This window comes from Acipenser ruthenus, chromosome 7 (assembly GCF_902713425.1).
Source record: "Acipenser ruthenus chromosome 7, fAciRut3.2 maternal haplotype, whole genome shotgun sequence".
Taxonomy (NCBI): Eukaryota; Metazoa; Chordata; class Actinopteri; order Acipenseriformes; family Acipenseridae; genus Acipenser; species Acipenser ruthenus.
The window spans coordinates 62,327,304-62,348,439 of NC_081195.1; the positions used below are offsets into that span (position 1 = coordinate 62,327,304).

At 35.9% G+C, this 21,136-nt stretch overlaps 2 protein-coding genes across 8 annotated transcripts in view; both read left to right on the top strand.

Moving 5' to 3' along the window:
• Positions 1 to 15,109, top strand: part of LOC117415918 (ubiquitin carboxyl-terminal hydrolase 15) — a 31,143-nt gene extending 16,034 nt beyond the window's left edge. For all 4 annotated transcript variants that reach the window (XM_034026851.3, XM_034026852.3, XM_034922204.2 and 1 more), the window contains 15 exons: positions 2,227 to 2,371; positions 3,122 to 3,295; positions 4,184 to 4,342; positions 4,436 to 4,660; positions 5,787 to 5,870; positions 5,957 to 6,051; positions 6,530 to 6,718; positions 7,017 to 7,132; positions 8,109 to 8,387; positions 8,899 to 8,969; positions 11,181 to 11,296; positions 11,527 to 11,676; positions 11,961 to 12,064; positions 12,253 to 12,341; positions 13,259 to 15,109. In XM_034026851.3, coding sequence (XP_033882742.3) covers positions 2,227 to 2,371; positions 3,122 to 3,295; positions 4,184 to 4,342; positions 4,436 to 4,660; positions 5,787 to 5,870; positions 5,957 to 6,051; positions 6,530 to 6,718; positions 7,017 to 7,132; positions 8,109 to 8,387; positions 8,899 to 8,969; positions 11,181 to 11,296; positions 11,527 to 11,676; positions 11,961 to 12,064; positions 12,253 to 12,341; positions 13,259 to 13,453 — 2,191 coding nt within the window. In that variant the 3' untranslated portion in view covers positions 13,454 to 15,109. The remainder of the gene's footprint in view (positions 1 to 2,226; positions 2,372 to 3,121; positions 3,296 to 4,183; positions 4,343 to 4,435; positions 4,661 to 5,786; positions 5,871 to 5,956; positions 6,052 to 6,529; positions 6,719 to 7,016; positions 7,133 to 8,108; positions 8,388 to 8,898; positions 8,970 to 11,180; positions 11,297 to 11,526; positions 11,677 to 11,960; positions 12,065 to 12,252; positions 12,342 to 13,258) is intronic.
• A 2,238-nt stretch (positions 15,110 to 17,347) lies between these two features.
• Positions 17,348 to 21,136, top strand: part of LOC117415716 (protein MON2 homolog) — a 39,817-nt gene continuing 36,028 nt past the window's right edge. For 2 of the 4 annotated variants that reach the window (XM_034026420.3, XM_059027517.1), the window contains exon 1: positions 17,348 to 17,892. In XM_034026420.3, the coding sequence (XP_033882311.2) occupies positions 17,785 to 17,892 (108 nt within the window). In that variant the 5' untranslated portion in view covers positions 17,348 to 17,784. The remainder of the gene's footprint in view (positions 17,893 to 21,136) is intronic. The other 2 variants (XM_034026423.3, XM_034026424.3) reach the window with 1 other exon arrangement.

A 21,136-nucleotide genomic window follows, 5' to 3' on the forward strand; every position in this document is an offset into this window, starting at 1 on the left:
GGAGAAAGCCACAGCTGACTGAGAAGTTGTTTATAGTTTGAACAACACCGGTACTGTATTTACTGTAGAAATATTGCATGAATCACTAGTATAGGGAATTGGGGGACATGCTGTAGGCGTGTTATAACTGATAGCCTTATAGCAAGGGAGCACTGTATATATATGTTTTTTTGGTTTTTTTTAAAACTGAAAACAAGTGTATAATGTCCCACTGTGTCCAAAACCTTACCCGACTTGATGGCTGCACAAAAAGTAGCTTGAGTTGTGTTGAATATCAAGAGAATGTTAACGTGATTTGATTGTAGATGAGCAAATATTTCCAAAAGACTTGCATGACAAAGGAAGTGTAAAGCTCTCTGACAACATGGCTTATGGAATAGTGCTGTTAGCTGCAATCACTTTAATTGTTCTTATCAGGACATCAAAGAAGATAGTTATTGATTGCCTGAGTTTATAGTTACAGGTTTAATTCTGATCAACTGCTGCTTGGGGGTCTGGTCTGCTACCAGATTGTGCCATATACTGTACCAATCTTGGAACACACACCGTCACACATTCATTAGTTAAGATGTTGCCTGCTCTTGACGCACCTGCCACGACCCCTTTATTATACTTAGAATATTCACAAAACCCAGTTAAGAAACTTTCTGGACAGGCATTTACCTTGTTGCGCAACAACTGTAGAGTGCAATAACAGAAAGAAATCCTTTAATTTGCAGTGTATTTCATGCTAAAAAGCCATCCGTTGTCCTCAAGTGCTAAGATACAGTAATAGAAAATGTTTCGTGAGTAAGATAAACTTGCTTGTTTCTAGCCTGGTGGAAGAGCATGCTGTCGGTAGGCATAGGAGTCGTTTTGTGTGCAAAGTATAAAGCAGTATTACGTAAGAGCAAAAACCTGTTTACTCCTGTTACGATCATAGTCCATTTGAAACTTCAAGCAATATTCAGGTATTAATAGATTTAGAATAGTGTAATAGGGTTGGTGAATAATAGTATATATTACCACTGCTGTGAAATGACTACTGGCTGACTCCCCATCCCTTGCATACATCCACTCCACACAGTCAGCTATTGAACGTTGATACGCCATTCCTCAGCATGTAATGCAAAAAGGAAGTAGTACTATCCCTCACTTTGAATAGACATGTGTGGTAAAAAAAAAAAAAAAAGAATGCTCCAGTTAAATCTTTGTGTGAAATAAGTTGCAAAACGTGCAGCAATAGGAGGAAAGCAGAACTGGCAGAATTTGTCTTCTTCAGCACTGTGGTGTTCTCATTTTTAGTACTGCATATTGATGCGGTCTGTGACCTTGGTGGGCTGTATGTCCTTGTGCTTGTTTACAGGACCACTGTAAAACATCTTATACTGCTGCTACCGTTATTATTTTGAATGAGGGAGTTTTATTTTGGGATGTATACAAACAAACATTCTGTTGCCTGTGCAAAGCTGCCCTGGAAAACAGACAATACCAAACTACAAATGTCATTTAAAATACCAAGAATAGCGTTACAACTATATTGAAATGCATGTATTGCAAGTGCTAACAGTTTTGGTCTCCTCCTGTTTTTAAAGCCGCTTGCCAGTGTCTTTTGTGACTTTCTTATTCCTGTTCCAGCTCTTCTCTGCATGCCAGTGCTTGCTAGATTATGCTGCTTTAGCAATGTGGCTATAAATAGTCTTTAACGCATCAGCGTAGTGATGTCATACAGGCCTTGGAATCACTGTACTCTCACCTGTGACTGAAGCACTCTTGATTTACCCTTCTGGAGTCTTCTCAGCTGGGACTCTGGGATTGTAACAGGATGTAATGAGACTGAAATGAAATGCTCTTGTGCTGCTGGTGGTGCCTCAAGTCAGAATGTTTAGAATTAAAGGAGAGCACAGTGGGCTGTGAAACGGCTCCAGTAGATCAATGGTAGAGATCTTTGCAATGTTTTGGAGGTCTGGTATAATCTAGGTGTTTTTTTTTTTTTTTAAATGTGGTGAATTTGGTACAGATGTGTTTTTGTATTGTCCTCTTAGCTGGAATATTCTGTATAATTAAGTATTATAATTGTTTCCCACATTACATAATTGTAAAATCCTGTTTATAAAAATGCAGATTTTTGTTAAATATTGAGCATTCACACTGTTTACAAACAAAATTCTTACACATACAGTACTGTGTTACATTGTTTTTATTCAACGCTTCCTGTAGCGAATTTGAATCTCTCTCTCTTTTCAGTGTAAAAAACTCAAACTACTCAATCCCATCATACTCTTCTTATAACAACTATGATTATCAAGAGCAAGGAAGACACAATGAGCAGCCTGGCCTGTGTGGCCTGTGTAACTTGGGGAACACTTGTTTCATGAACTCAGCTGTACAGGTAGGTCTCTGGAATAGGTATGATTACATGTTTGATTTTGTGATGTGTGTGTGTGTGTGAGCTTATTATATACCATAGTGGATTGTGTAAAGAATTCTGATCATTCCTTATCAATGAGGAATGATCAAAATTGCAGTTTTGTTGCAATGGCCACAGCATAAATAGCCAAATGCATGCTGTACTATTGCCTCTGTACAACTTGCTCTTGTTTTCAGGTTTCACACTTTTCCCTGTTATCATAATTGACTGCTTTCAACAACCATGTTCTTCAACGTAGGCACTGATGATACAAGTTAGAGGTGTCATCCGTAAGATTTAAAAGACCTCATATTGGCTTTGAAAAGTCTATAGTGTGCAGAAAACGATAAAACTCCTCTCCATTGTTTTATACACCTATTTGTCTCATACTTTCTTTGCTGAAAAGGCAGATAGTTCTTTTCCTGTGAACACGTGATGTGCTGTTCCTGCTTTGCTACAACTGTAGGACAGTTGAATGACACAGAGTTGTATTTCCTCTGACATGGTTTAAAATCCAATGCTTGCAAACCGCTTTGGAGGTTAATTGTTTCATAGGGGATAGTTCTGTGCTCTACCAGCTGTGCTAGGGTAATGAATCTAATTCAAGTTGTAGTAATATGTCCATAACAGAAGTATATAGGCCTATATTATACACTATACAGATGTGTCTAACACTGCAGATTTGTATCTGTGTGTCGTGGTTTTCATATATATATATTTTTTTCTTTCAAGTGTTTAAGTAATACACCCCCACTAACGGAGTACTTCTTAAATGATAAATACCAGGAAGAGCTGAACATGGACAATCCTTTAGGGATGCGAGGTGAAATAGCAAAAGCCTATGCAGACCTTATTAAGCAAATATGGTCAGGAAAATTCAACTATATTACTCCAAGGGCATTTAAGGTTAGTATCACAAAAAAAAAAAATGTGTTCACGACAAATGTTTCGGTGAGCAGTCTTTTATCATTGTCTTCATGTCTACAGGGTCATGATTGATGTGCACTAATCTGAAATAACTTTTTACACTTAGAACTGTAAGTAAATGGATTGTAAATGATTTCCATTGCTTTTTTGCAGCGTATTATTGCATGGGTATTAGTCACTTAGGATAAGGTAAAGAAACATGTAAATATTATTAACCTCTATATCTAAAGATGTTTACACCACAAGTTCTAGCATTGAATAATGTTTTTCGTAATTAACACTATAGTTTTTTTTTTTTGTTTGTTTGTTTGATAGAATAAAAGCTAGATTTAAAAAAAACAGTTACTGTTCCAACTTTGGCTCCGTTGGTTATCCAGCCATCCTTATTTGTGGAATAAATATGTTTATAGAGTCTCCTTTATGGGCCATTCCATACCAAGTTGACTCAATTTTGGGATCTTCCACACCTCACCATCTCAGATTCTTTTGACATCCTGGAGTACTTGGAAGTGTTTTACAAAGAATCACAAAGTATTAGCTCTCAACTCATTTAAGTTATGGGCCTATAATAGGGGGAGAGTGGTGCCCATGACATGAAAACGAGCACTGAAAAGGGGCCATGTTTGAGAGGTCAGATCTTTCAAAGTATTCAGGATATCTTTGTGATATTTGCTGCACACGATTTTTTTTCTAGTTTAATAATGTACCTGTTACAGACTGGTGAACATAGATGTTAACGCGATGGGGCCAAACGTAGAAAAAATTACAATGACGCCAATAAAAATGTTCTATTGTACATGCAAGAACTCCTGAACCACTTTAGCTAGCGCCTTCTCTGTAGTTCATCTATTCTCTTTCGACCCACAGACACAAGTTGGCAGATTTGCACCTCAGTTTTCTGGATACCAACAACAGGACTCTCAAGAGCTCCTGGCTTTCCTCCTTGATGGATTACATGAAGATCTAAACAGAATAAGAAAAAAGCCATACATTCAGCTTAAAGACACAGAGGGACGGCCAGATAAGGTAGCAACTCGGACATTTAGCTTCTATGTATGTGCACATATACTGTATACACCTATATACATACATACTAATGATCTGCTTTTGACTTAACAGGTTGTTGCAGAAGAAGCTTGGGAGATCCATCTAAAACGGAATGACTCTATTATTGTAGATATTTTTCATGGCCTCTTCAAATCAACCTTGGTCTGCCCTGTGTGTTGTAAGGTTTCAGTGACATTTGACCCATTCTGTTATCTAACTATTCCATTACCCATGAAGAAAGAGCGCACATTGGAAGTGTACCTGGTCCGCTTGGATCCACTTACAAAACCAGTGCAGGTAAGATGTCCTATTTTTTGTGTTCTTACAAGTACATAACTTTTTATTTTATTTTTTTTTACTGTATGATGCATCCACTTTGCTTAAATACTGTGCATTATATTCAGGTGATTCCAAATGTCTTGTCTATATCTTTGGAGTGATCTAAGTTGCAGATTGTCTGTCATGTATTTCCTTTCACTCTGCAGGTCTCGCATGCAATTTTGAAAGAAGCACATGTTATAGAAAACCTGTATTTTCATTAAAAAAAAAAAAAAAAAGTTATACCTGGTACCATACCAAGGTAAAGAAAGCTCTCTGTTTACACACTTTACTTTTAGGTAGTCTGTTATTGATTCACATCTTAGATCAATGTTACTGGCTGCAAAGTATATCACTCATTAAGGGAAGAAGCTGGTTTGTTAATGGGTGGAAGGAAGGGCACAGAAGGGGTGGAAACAATTTTTCTCTCCACATGAAATAATCTGGCAAGTGCAAAACTGAGCAAAATGTAAGGCATTTTGACGGGGCTTTTCAGATCTGTTAAGTATTCAATGTATTTGGTCAGAATCGCTAATAAATATGTGAAATCTGTGCTTTCCTTTATTTGTTACAGCATCTTGTACACACTTTCCTCTGCAACTATGTGGGGATCCAGTGCTTTTAAATTGGCCATTTATACCTCATGGCTTGCACCATATCTGTAGGTGTGCTAAAAAGATGTTCAGACAGTCTTGTTTCATCCACTTTAGTACCCATCCCTCCAATTCAGCGTGTGTTTGGCCTTGGTTTGAGGTACTGAATATACTATGCACTTAAATGTTATTTTCCAGTACGATTCTAGGAAGGAGAAGCAAGCAGCTCTTACTTGTGGTAGCCGATCAGGTCTCATTAGGGGCTGTGCATGTGTGTACACAAACATGAGGGGTCTACCAGGAATGCATAGTTAACAAAAAAAATTGTTTCTGCGTTAACCATGTGTTTCTTTCAAAACTGCACATATGAGATCCATATAGCCAATGGAAGTGCAGGATTATTTTGTAAGCTATAACCATCTTATCAAGTAAGTTCACTGTATAACAGCAAGTTGTATACTTAAAGCGATGAAAGAAAAAAAAAAACAATGTAACTATTTTCTTTTTTGCAGTACAAGCTAGTTGTTCCTAAGGTTGGGTATATATCAGATCTGTGTGCAGCCCTGTCAACCTTAAGCGGAGTACCTGCAGACAGGGTAAGGGTTTGGCATTTTACAATTAAGTGAAAGGTTGAATAAGAAACAACAATATAATTTTAAATAACCTTTATATTTTATTATAGATGATTGTAACAGATATCTACAACCATAGATTTCACAGAATATTTGCAACCGATGAAAACTTAAGTAGCATCATGGAACGGGACGACATTTATGTGTGAGTATGATTTGATTTCTTCCTTTGTTTTGTGGGACGTGTAAAATAGATTCGTTTATGAGGTAAAACTACAGTTTAACTACACTTATAGTCTGTTGCAGTTATTGGTTGATGCATCGTTTTCTCCCCAAGGGTGATTTCTTTGCCCACTTAACATTGCTGCGTGCAATAAAACAATGAAATGGAGTCCATGAAAAATCAGGTTTATAAATTTCAGGGTAGCACATTAATATCCTCCTCTGTTTAAAATATTGCAAAAAGAAGTGGTACACTATCCACGTAATGCCCTGGCTTTTTCATATTCTAGTGGACAAACCTGTTTGTGAACACCATCATCTGTGTTTTAATGCAGATAAAGGCAGTAGCCATAACATTTGTCAACTTCAGTTTGATTAAAGTTTTGGGTAAAATGTATTTTACATTATTATAATAATAGTAATAGGTTTATTGTCATTAAAACCCTGTCTGTCTTTTTCAGATTTGAAATGGCCATTAATAGGTCAGAAGACACAGATCATGTTATCATCCCTGTGTATCAACGGGAGAAATACAGGCAATCAGGGTACAACCACAGTGGCTCCCCTTTGTTTGGTCAACCATTTTTGATCACTGTGCCAAGAGTCATAAGTGAAGACAAGTTCTATAATATGTTACTGTTGAGAATGTGGTAAGTGATCTCTGCAAGTGTTGTAAAAAAGTCAAAGAGAACCACTTGTCCAATTGTGATAAAACTTGGAAGTTACACAACTTAGGTTATTGAATCACAATTGGGGGATATATGGAGGAACCTGCAAAATGATAATGATTATTCATATTTAATTTACAGTTGTCATGGGGATGTATGTTAATACAAAGAGTAATGTAATGAGTAAATAGACTTGATGTTTTATATTGATTTTTCCAGCAGTATCTTATCAAAATGGCAGTTACGATTTAATTTGAAGAGATGTATTATTTTGTCACAGCCGATATGTTCAGACAACAACTGAAAATGATGAGGCAGAAGAAACCCCACGTTGTTGCAAAGACCGCGGTGTTAATGGCAACAGCTCTAACGGAGTACACGAGGAAGGATCCCCAAGTAAGTCTATAAGTGTGTGTGTTTTTCTATTTATTCATTTCTTGACTTATTTTCTTTACCTCCAAGCAGACTTTTTTTTATTACAAACATTAACCATTCAGATATTAGGTACATGTTTATATAAGCAATATCTAAAGTCTAAGTCCCAAGATTATAGAAGTATATTAAAAAATAGTAAATTACACATTTAATAAAATGTAGATTTAATTTCTTCTAAACTCAATATGAAGAAAAATGTAACAGAGCAATACTGTTGACAAACTCCTTAAGCAGATATTAAAATAAATCAGTGCATTAAAGTAATTAAAAAGAAAAGAATTACATTTCTCCCTTTTATTAGTTATAGATTTTTTGTACTGTGAATTGGGTTAATCCCTATCCCTGTCAGCTACTCACTTATTATAGTAGATGTAGTTTTTAATTAATGAAATAATTAGGAGTGGGTAACGATGTATAAATGGTATATCGGTATCGTGCACATATTTTAATATCTAAGTCTTCCAAAACACAGAATAACATAATAACACAATTGCAATATCAAACATATGTACATATAGACGTTACGATATTTACATAAGAAAAGCTTGAACTTACTTTAACTTAGTGGTGATTTGCTAAAAAAAAAAAAAAAAAATTAATATGTAAATTGATCATGTCTTGGTTGTGAAAGACCTATATTAGTGGCATGTATTATGCTAATAATTGGTGAGAAACTATTTTAAGTTCTACATACAGTGCTCCCCTTTTATAATACACCCCTTTATACTGCAGAACATGTTATAAGGCGGTACGGTCATGGCTCCCATTTGCCCCATAATGCCATTACACTAACACTAGTATTCTTGTTATAAGGTGGAACACAAACAGCACGGTCTCTTAGCTATGGCTCCCGACTACAGCTTTATAAAGTGGGAGCACTGTACTTCCATGCTAGGGGTGGAATGGTAATTTGTTGTAAAAAGAAATTGTATTGTAGGTGAAATGGAGACGGATGAACAGGATGACGAATCTAGTCAGGATCAGGAGCTTCCTTCAGAAAATGACAACAGCCAATCAGAGGGGTCTGTGGGAGGAGACAATGACCTGGAGAATGGGATTGGTGCCGATCAAAAGAGCAAAGGGCAACAGCAGTTTGTGGGACACAAAAAACGACTCTTTACATTCCAGTTTAACAACTTGGGAAACACAGACTTCAATTACATCAAAGAAGAGACCAGGCAAATACGGTTTGATGACAGACAACATAGGCTAGACGGTGAGTCAGGTATCTTGAAGTCATGAATAATGTTGGTGTTGCAATGTAGTAAATACAAATAATAAAAACACAGCAGTACCAGTAATCTGCAATCACAGTATAGGTGTGCACTGTTTTAAAAGATTTGACTGTGTAGAACATTGTCTACACTGGACAAAAAAGAGAACCAGTAGACTGGTGGTGTTTTTTTTTTTTTTAAGGATTTTAAAAAAGAGAGCTACATTTTAAGCCTTTAGAAGAAGAACCATAAATGAGCATTTGAAATAGGAACTTGTTTTCAAACTGCAATTGCCTGAAACAAGGTCCCAAGTTCCTTTATAATACATATAGTAGTGGCAGATATACACTGTTTTCCATAGAGACAAAAATGCAGCTCTCTTAGAACTAGTTACAAGCCTTAAAACAATATCTGTTAAATTGGCAATCTAAGCGATTCATTTACCATAGTAAAATAGATTATTCAACAGTGTATGGTTTTGCAATAGTAAATACATGTTTTGTTTTTATAAAGAGAGATCCTATCTGTCTTTGGACTGGGAACCAGGACTGAAGAAAATATATTTTGATGACAATGCAGCTGAGGTAAACCTTCAAATACTGTAAATATACTGGTATATCCCCTCTCCCCAACCACTATAGTTCAATAAATACCATATATCTAATACTATAGCCTCATAAGTGTATATGTAAACCTGAAAACATTGAGTTTAATGTATTTATTTCTAAGCCATGACTAGGTGTACTCATATATTCAGAGGTTGAAATTTGTTTTGCGGCACAGTCCTTGCTTTTGATCAGTACCATTTATATGGGTGGTTGTTTGTTTTTTTTTTTTTTTTTTTTAATTAAATTTATTTTATTTTACTTCATATAAAGCTGTTCAACTCCCTTTACTGAAATCCACATCTGTTATTACCTCAATAGAAAGTTACACGCATCTGATTGGTCAAATTACTGTCACGTGACTTCACTGAACTCATGATGTTGAGCAGTTTACTTAAGGATTGGGACATCAGTATTGTTCAACGCCTGTTTGTCTTTGCACTTTATTATGACCTGTCTGACCATTTCTATTTGGCATTGCCCTAAATTACAGATACATATTAGGCTGATCATTTGATGTGCCGTGTGATCCCATTGCCTATCTCTGCACCATTTGCATGAAATACAGTGCTCCCTTGCTATAACGCGGGTCTCGGGGGACACACAATATGAGCGTTGTAACCGAAGAGCGTTATAAAACGGGGGAGGTGGTGAGGAGCGCCGCGGGACACAACAACACACACATTTAACTAAAATACAAAATAAAATCTCCCACTGTATAATGCACATATAGTGAAGCAAAAATGTAACTTTCCATGAATTAACCATACATAAAGCACCATGTAATCCAAAAAAGGTAACATTCCCAAATAGCCTGGCTAAACAGCAGTCGGGAGTTCAGTTCGAAGCGACAGACAAGCAAACCAAGTGCGAGAAGGAGAGCGGGTCGGGAGAGGGGAAGAGGGGAAGAGGGAATGGGCTCGCCCCAGGTTCAGCTGCCAGAGCGGGGCTGAAGCGTCTCGTCTCCCGGAGAAAGCCGCAGCTCCTCTTGCAGCAAAAAAGTAAATACATTAGGAAAGGACCACGTAATAGACCTAATATTTATTTAGTTATAAAACGAATGCTGAATAAGATGTCTGTGTTATAAAGTGCCAGCGCAGCTTTTCTTCAGTTCAGATACTGGATCAAAAGGGAGAGACAGAAATGGAAGTTACACTGAGAAGTTGTTTATAGTTTGAACAACACCGGTACTGTATTTACTGTAGAAATATTGCATGAATCACTAGTATAGGGAATGGGAGCGTTATATCCGAGGCACGTTATAACCGAGAGCCTTATAGCAAGTGAGCACTTTATAAAACCATTAATGACTTAACATCCATCAGGACACCATTCAGTAACTTGTGGAGTCTATGCCAAGTTGTGCCATAGGGTATCCTAATAAAGGGGCCAGGCAGTATAATTTCTACTAACTGTGCTATATTGCAGATACCAGTACATTAACTGAACACTACATTTTTGTAAAACATTTGTATCTGCCTTCATCATAACTTCATATTAATTTGTTTTGTTGATCAAACAATCATTTTATAACTGTTATGTTCTATTGAAGATTAAATGCTAGTTCTACTGAAATCACAATCTGTCTTTGGTAATTCTCATTTACAACATTCAAGTTTTACATAAATTGCAAAGGATTTACTTTTCCATTCATTTATGCTCAATGTGGCTGCTAATTGCAGCATGTGTTTTGCTCTTTATCCTTCATTGACACATTTAATTGTTTTGTTTTTCATCTGCATCAAAATAAAAAAGAAAAGGCTGTGGCTAGAAAGGAGCAATTAGCTTAGTTATTTTACTGTCTACTTAACATTTCTGTGATGTTTTGCAATTGTTCTGAGTGGTTTGTTTTACAATGACTTTAATAAAAGTATGTGTGATAAAGTGCTTTGACTGATTGAGAAGTTGCGCATTGCCTGAAAAAAATAAAAATGAAAGTTGATTGTGGCAGATCACTAGATGGCGCCGGCTCTTACTTCTATGAAGACACTTTTGCTGATCTAGCCTACATTACACACGTCTATATCAGGCAACTAGAACTGAAGACCCCCTTTCGAACTGAGGTGAAAGCACTGTAATAAAGACTCATTGTTTGAGTAATTGCAATGAAGAGTATTCATTTAACACTTTTTATGGTGTACAAGTTGTATTGAAACTTTGACTTTAAATGTTTTGTTTTTTCTTTTAAAGGATTTTGAGAAGCACGAAAGCATGGAATATAAACCTCAAAAAAAGGTCTTTGTCAAATTAAAAGATTGTATTGAGCTTTTCACTACAAAGGAAAAACTTGGAATAGAGGACCCATGGTGAGTTCAGTACGTGCTTACTGATAGATTAATGTATTAAATTGTAAGTTGAAGTTTCTCCTTGATATCTTAAAAGCACTGAATTAAAACAAAAATATGCATTTGACTACAAATTTGAATAAGTGTCAGTTTATATTAATAACAGTTAGAATATGGCATAACGAATTAATAAATGGGGACTTGCTAAATAATTGAAATTCCTGTTTTTATTTATTTTATTTTTTTTAAAGGTACTGTCCGAACTGTAAACAACACCAGCAAGCCACTAAGAAGCTAGATCTGTGGTCGCTGCCCCCAGTTCTTGTGGTACATGTGAAACGCTTTTCCTACAGCAGATATATGAGGGACAAGTTGGATACCTTGGTCGATTTTCCTATAAGGTATTTAACTGACTACGACTGCTACAAAACAATGAAAATGAAACATTTGTCATTGGATTTGAGTTTCTTTTAGTATTTTTAAATTTAGCATTATTGAGTGTTTAGTAGTTATGGATTTTAAAAAATCTGTAGAAAACTAGTCACGATTTTAATAAGACGATTAATATGCGTAGTGATCAAGCATATTATAATATTAGGTGGATTATTTGGTTTCCAACTTCATCTGCATTGGTCAAAATGTTCTATAAAAGTGGATATTTTTTTAAATGTATCTTTTCACCTAGTGATTTGGACATGTCGGAGTTCCTGATCAATCCCAATGCTGGCCCCTGTCGATATGATCTGATTGCTGTATCTAACCACTATGGAGGAATGGGTGGAGGACACTGTAAGAAATACTTTTATCTTGTGGCCTTTTTTGACAAATAGTAACAAATAATTTTACTACTCCCTATGTCATAGTTGAAGTTAAATAAAGAATTGAGAGGTGTGAAAGATATTAGAACTATTTTTTTTACTCTCAAGCTTCACTGGTTTAGTCACCCAAAGAGTTTTCATTCCTGTCTTGTGTTTCAGATACTGCCTTTGCTAAGAGCAAAGATGATGACAAGTGGTACTACTTCGATGACAGCAGCGTTTCAACTGCATCTGAGGAGCAAATAGTGGTAAGGAGCCTCTATATTATAGAATCTGGTTGAAGAGGTTATAGCTAATGAACTAATTCCATAAAGCTTACCAAAGCTATCCCAGGTCAGATCTAAATATAACGAATCGAAGTGCATTACAGGTAAGAAGTGTGGAATTATTATTTCATTTAAATGTGGCAGAACTAAATACTGCCATGGTTACAATAGGGCTTGTACCAAGGTACAGTAAAACCTGTCTAATCCATCCCCTGTACAAACCATTATTCTGTATACCGGTAATTCTGCCACATTTGTGAATGGTGTGATACCATCTACAGCACGGAATCTGGCATGATTTGTCTGCTTAAAATTAATGTAAATTTGATTGTGCAGTCCAGCATCAAGTTGTGTGATTATTCTTTTCTATGTTTATAATAAAGTTTGGTGCATAAATACGCTCATGCACACAGGTATGGTACAGCGACAGTAAAATTCTTCTTTGCATTAAAAATAATACAATCCTTGAATTATGGGGTAAACCTGGACAGTACTTCTACTGTACTAATAATAGTGTTATTTAACATGTTAAAATAGTTGGTCTGTTATACCTTTTTCTTAGTTACAGTATTAGATTTTACAGTACCTCTATAATTCAGCACACTGTATAATCCGGCACACAATATAATCCAGCACAATTTCCTAGACCCAAATGATGCTGTAATTAAAATTAAGCATAACTTTGCATACAAGTCTTTTGTGTATTTATGACTATAAAAATCTATAACAATTCAGAAAGGGTCCTATTACAAGTACATAGATCCCATTGTACAGTAGACTATGTATGTGTAGTTATGTTAAGACTTAATTACCAGTGCATGGTTTTGTTTCCACGTTTGTTCTTTTATATTGGTTCCTTATCAAATTACTAAATGAAATGAATATTATTTTCGTTTCAGTCCAAGGCTGCTTATGTACTCTTCTACCAGAGACAAGACACAATCAGTGGAACTGGTTATTTTGCACTTGACCGGGAAGCTGAGAAAGGGGCTTCAGCTGCTGCAGGGGCTCCGGCAGAGAGCGATGAAGACTTGAATGAAAATGACAATGACGAGCACGATGTAGAAAATGAAAACTGTATGCACACTAACTGAGAGGACTATCTGAAGCCATAAACAAAAAACCTCCATGCAGATTGAGTCCATGTTGTTTAGCTTTAATTTAGAATGGGAATGTGTTTAATAGCTGACAATACAAACTGTCTGCACTGCAGTGATGAATGCTGATGATGTAAGAGAATTGAATACATGCAGATATATAGCGCATCTGTCCCTTATTTTCATATTTAAAGAATGTTGGAGATTTGTGATATATATATATATATATATACTTTTTTTTTCTTTATTATTACTCAGAGGTACTACATAGATATGTTTGCATATGAATTTTAATTTCTGCTTTGTAAATACTTAAGATGAGCACTGAAACTGAGTTTTCATAATGTTGGTGAACCTGCTGGACTGTCATGGATATTGCACAATCATCCCTGATATATTGTAGATAAAATTAGTGCCACAAGTTCAGCAATTGTTTTATGAATTCTCAGAGGGTCTTTACATTAGTGTTTACTGCTTTAAAAAAAACCCTGCCTTTTAAATTGCAGAGTAAATGTGTGTGATCAGACATTTCTACTACTTTGAAGTACAGTGACAAGATTCATGTATCTTTTTTTTATAATAGTTGTGATCATTTTAAAAGCTGCTGATAGACTGGTTCTGGGTTTTAGATCTCTATATAATAATGCCTCTTTGTTACCTGGTCCCTCATTCATGCTCTATTAAGTAAGCTGATTTATTGCATTTGCCATTAACACCTAAAACGCTCAACACCAAATGGATATTTGCCCTAGTTGAATGTGATTTTGTTGGGCTTAAAGTTTTGCTTCAAAACAAAAAATCCAACTGTATATTATCTATATATTTGCACTCATCTTGCACAAATCCTTGTCAGAAGATTTTTTTTAGCTTTGAGGTTATACATGTTGGTGATGTAGTAGTTCTTCTGATTTTATTTTGTTATCCAGAAGAAAATCACCATAGCCTTACTGTAATCTCAGAAGATGTGCATAGTTAAAATAACATCTGCATGACAGTTTAATAAACTTATACATATCAAGTAAGTTTTATGCCTCAAATTTAGCACTGACCAGTCGCATACAAAGGGGCCAGGATGCCAATAATAAATAAATAAAAGTGTGGAGTTTTGGCTTGTTTTGATTGATGCCTTCCGTAGGATGTATTTCTAGGAATGTATTTTTTTTATTTTTGACTGCCTTTCATAGATCCGTGAATGCTGGGGTACGCTACTAATATCACTACCTAAGTAAATGCTTAATGACCCACTTGCAGGATAAAGAGATGGTGGTCTTCAATAGGAAAAATAAATGAAACATAAAATAAGCTATAAATATTGTATATAAAAGTTCACTCTGTGAGTGCACATTTAGTAAATTATTTTATTTATGTTAGTGTTGCTGAAAGCGATGTATATGACCAGGATTGTGTGAGATCTAGGGGGTATGGCTTTGCTCTGTAACTCTTCTGGGTGCTGTTTTGTTGCTGGTATTTTAAGGTTGCTTTTTGATTTGGAATTATTCAAAACTTTTTTTTTTTTTTTTTTTTTTGTAAAGTTAATACTAACCTCCCGCATGACAGGGGTTCATATTTTTGTCTGCACTTGAGTTCACTTGGGTTTACATTTGAAATGTGCATGTTTATTTATACAAAAGTTAAATAAAGATATGCAAGGTCTTCATCTGTGATTTTTTGACCTTTTAATATATAATGATATACCCTGTTTTAACTGTTTCCATTACAAAAAAGTCAAATATTGGATCAGTAATCTGAAGGTTACTGGACATTGTATTTGGAGCTGTTAATCTAGATGTAGAGTATCCAATGAAATATCCTTCTGTGCTGATTTGCTGTTTTTTATGCTACGGTGCAGAAATGTGTATTTGTGAAGAAATTATGAAAACAGACATTTACTGTTCATTTAGCTCTGCATTCCATTGAGAAATCAGGAGTCGATAGGTGACATTTAGTAGAAAGAAATAGAAAGTTTTCAGGAACACATTCCACATGCACAAACTACTCAAACCAACTTACTACTAATTGTCCACTCATTTTAATTTTACCCTGTCATCCACCGACACCTTCTGATTTTCCATTGGTTTCCCCCTGAGTCCTCCTTATCACTGTCTCCGCTTCCTTTGTGACAGCTCTGATTCCTTTCACACGTACTCCAGAAACATGAAGGGCACAGAGGAACAAGTCCTTTCCTACTCAATCATTGGTATATATGCTGTACAATGTAAGTCAACTTGCTTTCTCATGGAATATTTAAATATGTACTGCCATTATGGTAATCAGAGTTTTACTAAAATGTCTTGTCTCTAACAAGTCTGTTGTTTTGCACTTTAGTTTTCCTGTATGCTTCATTAACATTAGTACAAAGTCACATTTCAGAATGGTCAGTATATACTGTCAAGATGTAACTGTCAAAAAGCAGCTTTGATTTTCACAGGAGGATGAGAAACATCAAGCACTTGCTATCTCCACTGGAAAGTGTATTTTTAGTGACCCTTAGCAAAGCTGTCGAAGTGCTATGTGCTGTTCTAAAACCAGACAGGAATTTCTTAAAGCGATGCTGTGGCAGCATTTAGTTTAACCTGAATTCACGTCTACACACACAGGGATCTGTTTTAATAATACTGTAAACAGTGGGGGATGTAAAAACCGACACTTACTCCTATATTAATCCCGCAAGTGTTTTCCTACAGGATTGATCCACTACCCCTCCCCCTCCCCCTTCCAATAAAATATGATCGAAAAAGGTCAAGTTCAAAAGGGTTGTGGTATTTACTGTAGACCCCATAATTGTTTATGATTAAAACTAAAGTTGCACCTTAACATTTTTTTAAATAAATATATACTATATGATTGTTATTGGGATTTGGGGTTAACTTTTTTTAGTTTAGTTTATTCAAACCTTCAATTGTGCAATCATCAACAAAGAATGACCTAAAATGAATAGGGCCACATGTACAAAGATTTTTAGATTAATGCCAATAACACTTAAATGATGAACACAGAGGGTAGGGTAAAGAATACAATGTCGGTTTTTGAATGCTTTAAGACTTAATTCACAGCTTACTGTATGTGTTTTTTACAGGACTTTTAAAATAAGAAATCACATTCTGTAAACACATCAAATAAATCAATCTCACATTACCAGAAGTCTTCTGGGTAATGAAACCACTCAGTTTAGCTACAACTGGAATGGAGATGAACTGTATGAGACCCTCTGTGGAATTATCTTTTGTGCCCTACAGTAGCCCTTTTAATTGCAAAGTAATTGTGAAATCAATTTCACCACGCACATTATATCAAACTACTGTATGAATTTACCATAATCTCAACAAGAACCAAAAATCTAAAATCCTTTATTAATTACTACCAGTATTGTTAAATAAATAAATAAGATTCCCTGTTGCACAATTGCATATATTATATCGCAAAGTATACAATAGTAATGGTCAATAACGACTCAAATCAGAATTAAAATCTCAAATAAACTTGCCAATGGTTTGAAACGATACAAATGTCCCAATGCTATGTGTGCTGACTCAGCAGTGTCTTCAGTAATACTTTAGAAATATTGAACTCTGTGTCACTGCTCACTTCCACAGCTTGGCCCTCTTTTCTCTGTTTAGGGGTCTAGAGTGAAACATTCAATAGCAATAATTAATGTTGTAATGGTAACATTTTACAATTGTTTAATACGGATAATAGATTATATAATGAAGTAGTCTTCATTTTTGTATAATATTCATACCTGAATGAAAATACTTGATTTATGTAGCTGTTCAATAATGGTGGACGTAGTGTATAGAGCCACTAGGCGGCATTCTAATAATTTCAGAAGCTATAGATCAGTTGCCGCGTCCGCCTGCGCCTGAGCAACCACAGAGGGCGCTGTGCCGATTCTAGTGAGATCTGGACTGTGTTTACGGAAGTATGAGTGACGTGTCAGTGTGCACTCAGGCATTGTGGGATCGGAACGGTGCAGCAAATGGTGAAGATAGGATCCGTGAAGCCCAGGCTGAAATATACAAATATTAAACTCTAAACTGGACATCTACCTGGGTGATGAATACAATGAATGCAATAAGAACTGAGGTTTAAGAACACAAATAAAACAAGTGTGTGCGTGCCATCACCACTGCCGATTTGGGGATTGACAGAGGGTTGCAAAGAAGATAGTGGCACAGCCTATGGACGCTGATTATAGTACACTTTTTTTTTTTTTTTTTTTTTGTATACAGAAGACGAACCAATAGGCCAGGTCGTCCTCTCTAGGATTCCGATTATTTTATTTTAACCTTTAATTTATACATAAGCTTACGGAAACAGCAAGGGAAAAAATGTCGACCAGTACCCCAGAAGCGGTGAAGAAATTAGTAGACAATATGCAGACTGATTTGCGGTCTCTCTCTATGGAGTGCAAGAAAAAATTTCCTCCTGTGAAAGAGGTACTTTGTTAAGCCTGATTGCAGTTTTACTATGCTGGGTGGCTGGGGGAGTCGTAACGGGGAAGGGGGAATTGATGCATAGTTGGTAAGAATGCGCTTCGCATGTGATGAGTTAAGTAATGTGTCAGGCTTAAGAGATAGGCTTGGTCCATAACTACATAACGTGACAGCCAAAACAAAAAGGTAGAGGCGCAATCGAATTAAGTGGCACCGGTTTTTAACAGGTACGAAAACAAAACAATGTACTCGATGTACCACGGTGATCTGAATATATATGTTATGAACTGTTGCCGAAGTGCCCAGCTGCAGCGGGCAGATGCCGAATTAGCTTCGTCTCTTCGGCATCTGCCTTCAGCCACCCGGGCTGATGGTGAAAAAAGACTTTAGTGCACCCCGTTGTCTAATTTCTGAGATCTGATGTCAACTAATGTTAGACATGAAATAATATTGTTTGAATGTGTAAAAAATATTTTCTACAGAACAAAAACTATTTTTTTGTTTTTATAAGAAAACGTTTTCTTCCGAGTCAAATTGTCGTTCACATTTCTAAATAAGAAAAATACAAACTTTATGCTGTTGATTAATGACTAATTTATATTGCTATGATAAATTGGTTTTGGCACTGCGTTCTTCCTGAGTTTCAGGTAACTATATTTAACTGGGTGGCTTTTACACGTTTAAACTTAACTGTGATTATTAGTCTCTTGCTTATACTGAATGATCTCTCATTCAAACAACGCAACTCTGCTCCGAAATTTGTATTGTGTTTACTGCAATAAGAACAAAATAAAACGTTGCATTTTATTCTGGAATCAACTCCGCAATGTAGTGTTTATTATATTAGTGTTCTCTTATTAAAAGCCAATGTTATATGGTGTAATATGGTCAGTACAGAAAAAAAAAATACCCCCAAAACGTTTTTGTCCATCACTTTACACAATCTTCTGTATTAACTGCAATAAGTACCCACCCAAGTAGTTGCCTGTGAGGCTTTCAATATGTTCATTATTTTGTGAAAACGCACAGTGCGGGTATTTGAGAATTATCCAGTACTTACTTTAATGCTGTCAACCTCAAAATCAGACAAGTGGTTTCTGAGATACAGTCTTAGATATCTCAGCCAATATTTTATATTTTCTGTAAAAAAATATATATAAATAAATAAACTTTATTCTCTTGTGGAAGCTGAGGTGAGACTTGGGTATTGGACACTGTATACTGTAGCACGCTCTCAATCAAGGGGGTAGCCAGCACTTGTCATGTTTTGGTAATGTCTACCACTGGTGTCTAGGAATACACTGGGTTTTCCTAGTCATTTTTTCCATTTGCAGTACATTGGGAGTACTGTACAATTATTATTGTGTAGGTGCCACACATTTATTGTTGAGTTTTTAGATACATCATGTGATAGCATCTAAATGAAGTGCAGAACACCTGTTGCCTGTAGGCCTATACAAATTGAGAAATAGATTGGCATGTTTCTCATTTGTTGGCCGTGATATGCAGCCAAAAAGGAATTTACAATACAGCTGCTGGGAAGGAAATACTGTAAGTCTCAGTCACTGCTTTTACAGTAACACCACTGTCTGTCCACAGCTACAGAAATGTTTTCTAGTACGCCCTGCTTTTTCTCAGTGGTTTGGCCGCATCCTAGTGCTTTACATGTTATTTTAAGTCATTCATCACCTCTCAACAGGTATATGCCTAATACAGTATAATTAAAACTGTTCTATAGCCTTAAAGAGTATTTGCAGTGTCTTTTAAAATTTAACAAAACTTAAAGGATCTTTTTCAGTGTTCCTTCCATTCTGTTAGGAATGACATTCCATTTACAAATAGTCTAAGCAGTTTAGCAACAGGCAACCATTTTTTTTCTTAATTTACTTTCAAGGCTGGCCAGTCTGCATATTTCCCTGCAGTGTCACTGTGTCTGCAAGACTGTCCATAAAGCTTAAATTGGCATGTGAGGATTTATAAAACCTTGTAAGAGGATTTCCAAACAATTTATAGAAAAAGATCCTTTCTAAATCAAGTTTTGTAGAATACTGCCAGCAGTGCAGAAATATTGTGATTCCCAGTGTTTGGGGTCACATACCGTACAAACAGAACTTGTGGCTGTCAAAATGTTGATGTTTGCATTTACAGTAAGTGTAATTTATAAACACCGTCTCCCTTTTTTTTATTTAGATTTGATAGATTCACAAATTTGATTAAGGTAGAAAAAATATACCCTGCTGTATTTTCTTCTCCATTCCCATACTACAGTAGGAAAATAACTAAACTTGGGGTGTCTTTTAGTCCCTGGCAACAGCTTGGGAATTGGTTGAAAACATCTTGTTGCTTGCTTATGTTTTCATGTTTCTTAGTAGTTAACATGATAAGGCCTAGCAGTTATGCCAAACACTATCTAGGACACTGGATGACAGCTATCAGTAGTATTGTGGTACCACCATACAGTATGTTGGGGAGCATAGAATAATCTGCAGGGTCATTTCTGTGAAATATCTCCTCAAACCACTTGCAAACCACTAGGTTTAGAGACCGGAAAGCGTTCATGTTTTCATTTTTCATTTTTCATGGATCCCTTCAGCTTAATTAGAGACATGTCCTCACATCCATACCCAAATGACTCCACTATTGAAACATGATTATAACATATTGTACAGTAAAAAATAATCAGTCAAAGTCATGGATTTTAGAAAAAAAATAAGTAACACACATCTCATGATAAAAATTGGGAAAATAATAATTAGCAACCATGCATATTAAGCACGTCTTTACATACCAAGGGAAAGGGTAAACCATGCATATCCTATCTCCGTAATAAACGTACTGATTAAGTTGGAGGTTTCATAATAAACAGCTTGATTTATTATTAACTCAGGCTCCAATAGCAATGTCTTCTTAATGTATTCAACTCATTCCAGTTTCTCATACTCTCCAGTCCAATGGTTCAGTGTCCTTTATTTTGATATATTTTCTTTCAATAACAGTAAAGGAAACCAGATATCCACAGTACGCTTGTTCGTTTTTATATCGGCGTAGGATTAATTGAACACTGTTTACAGTTATACATTCTCACATAGATCAACATTGATTGTTTACATGACTGTGGCAAAGTGGCTAGTAAGGGGAACAGGTGTAGTGGTGATGCGATGCAGGAGTGACAGGCAGACAACGGTAATCCAGTGAAATGAAGTGCTTTATTTATAATCCCGGTCTGGTGACTGTAAAATAATAAATC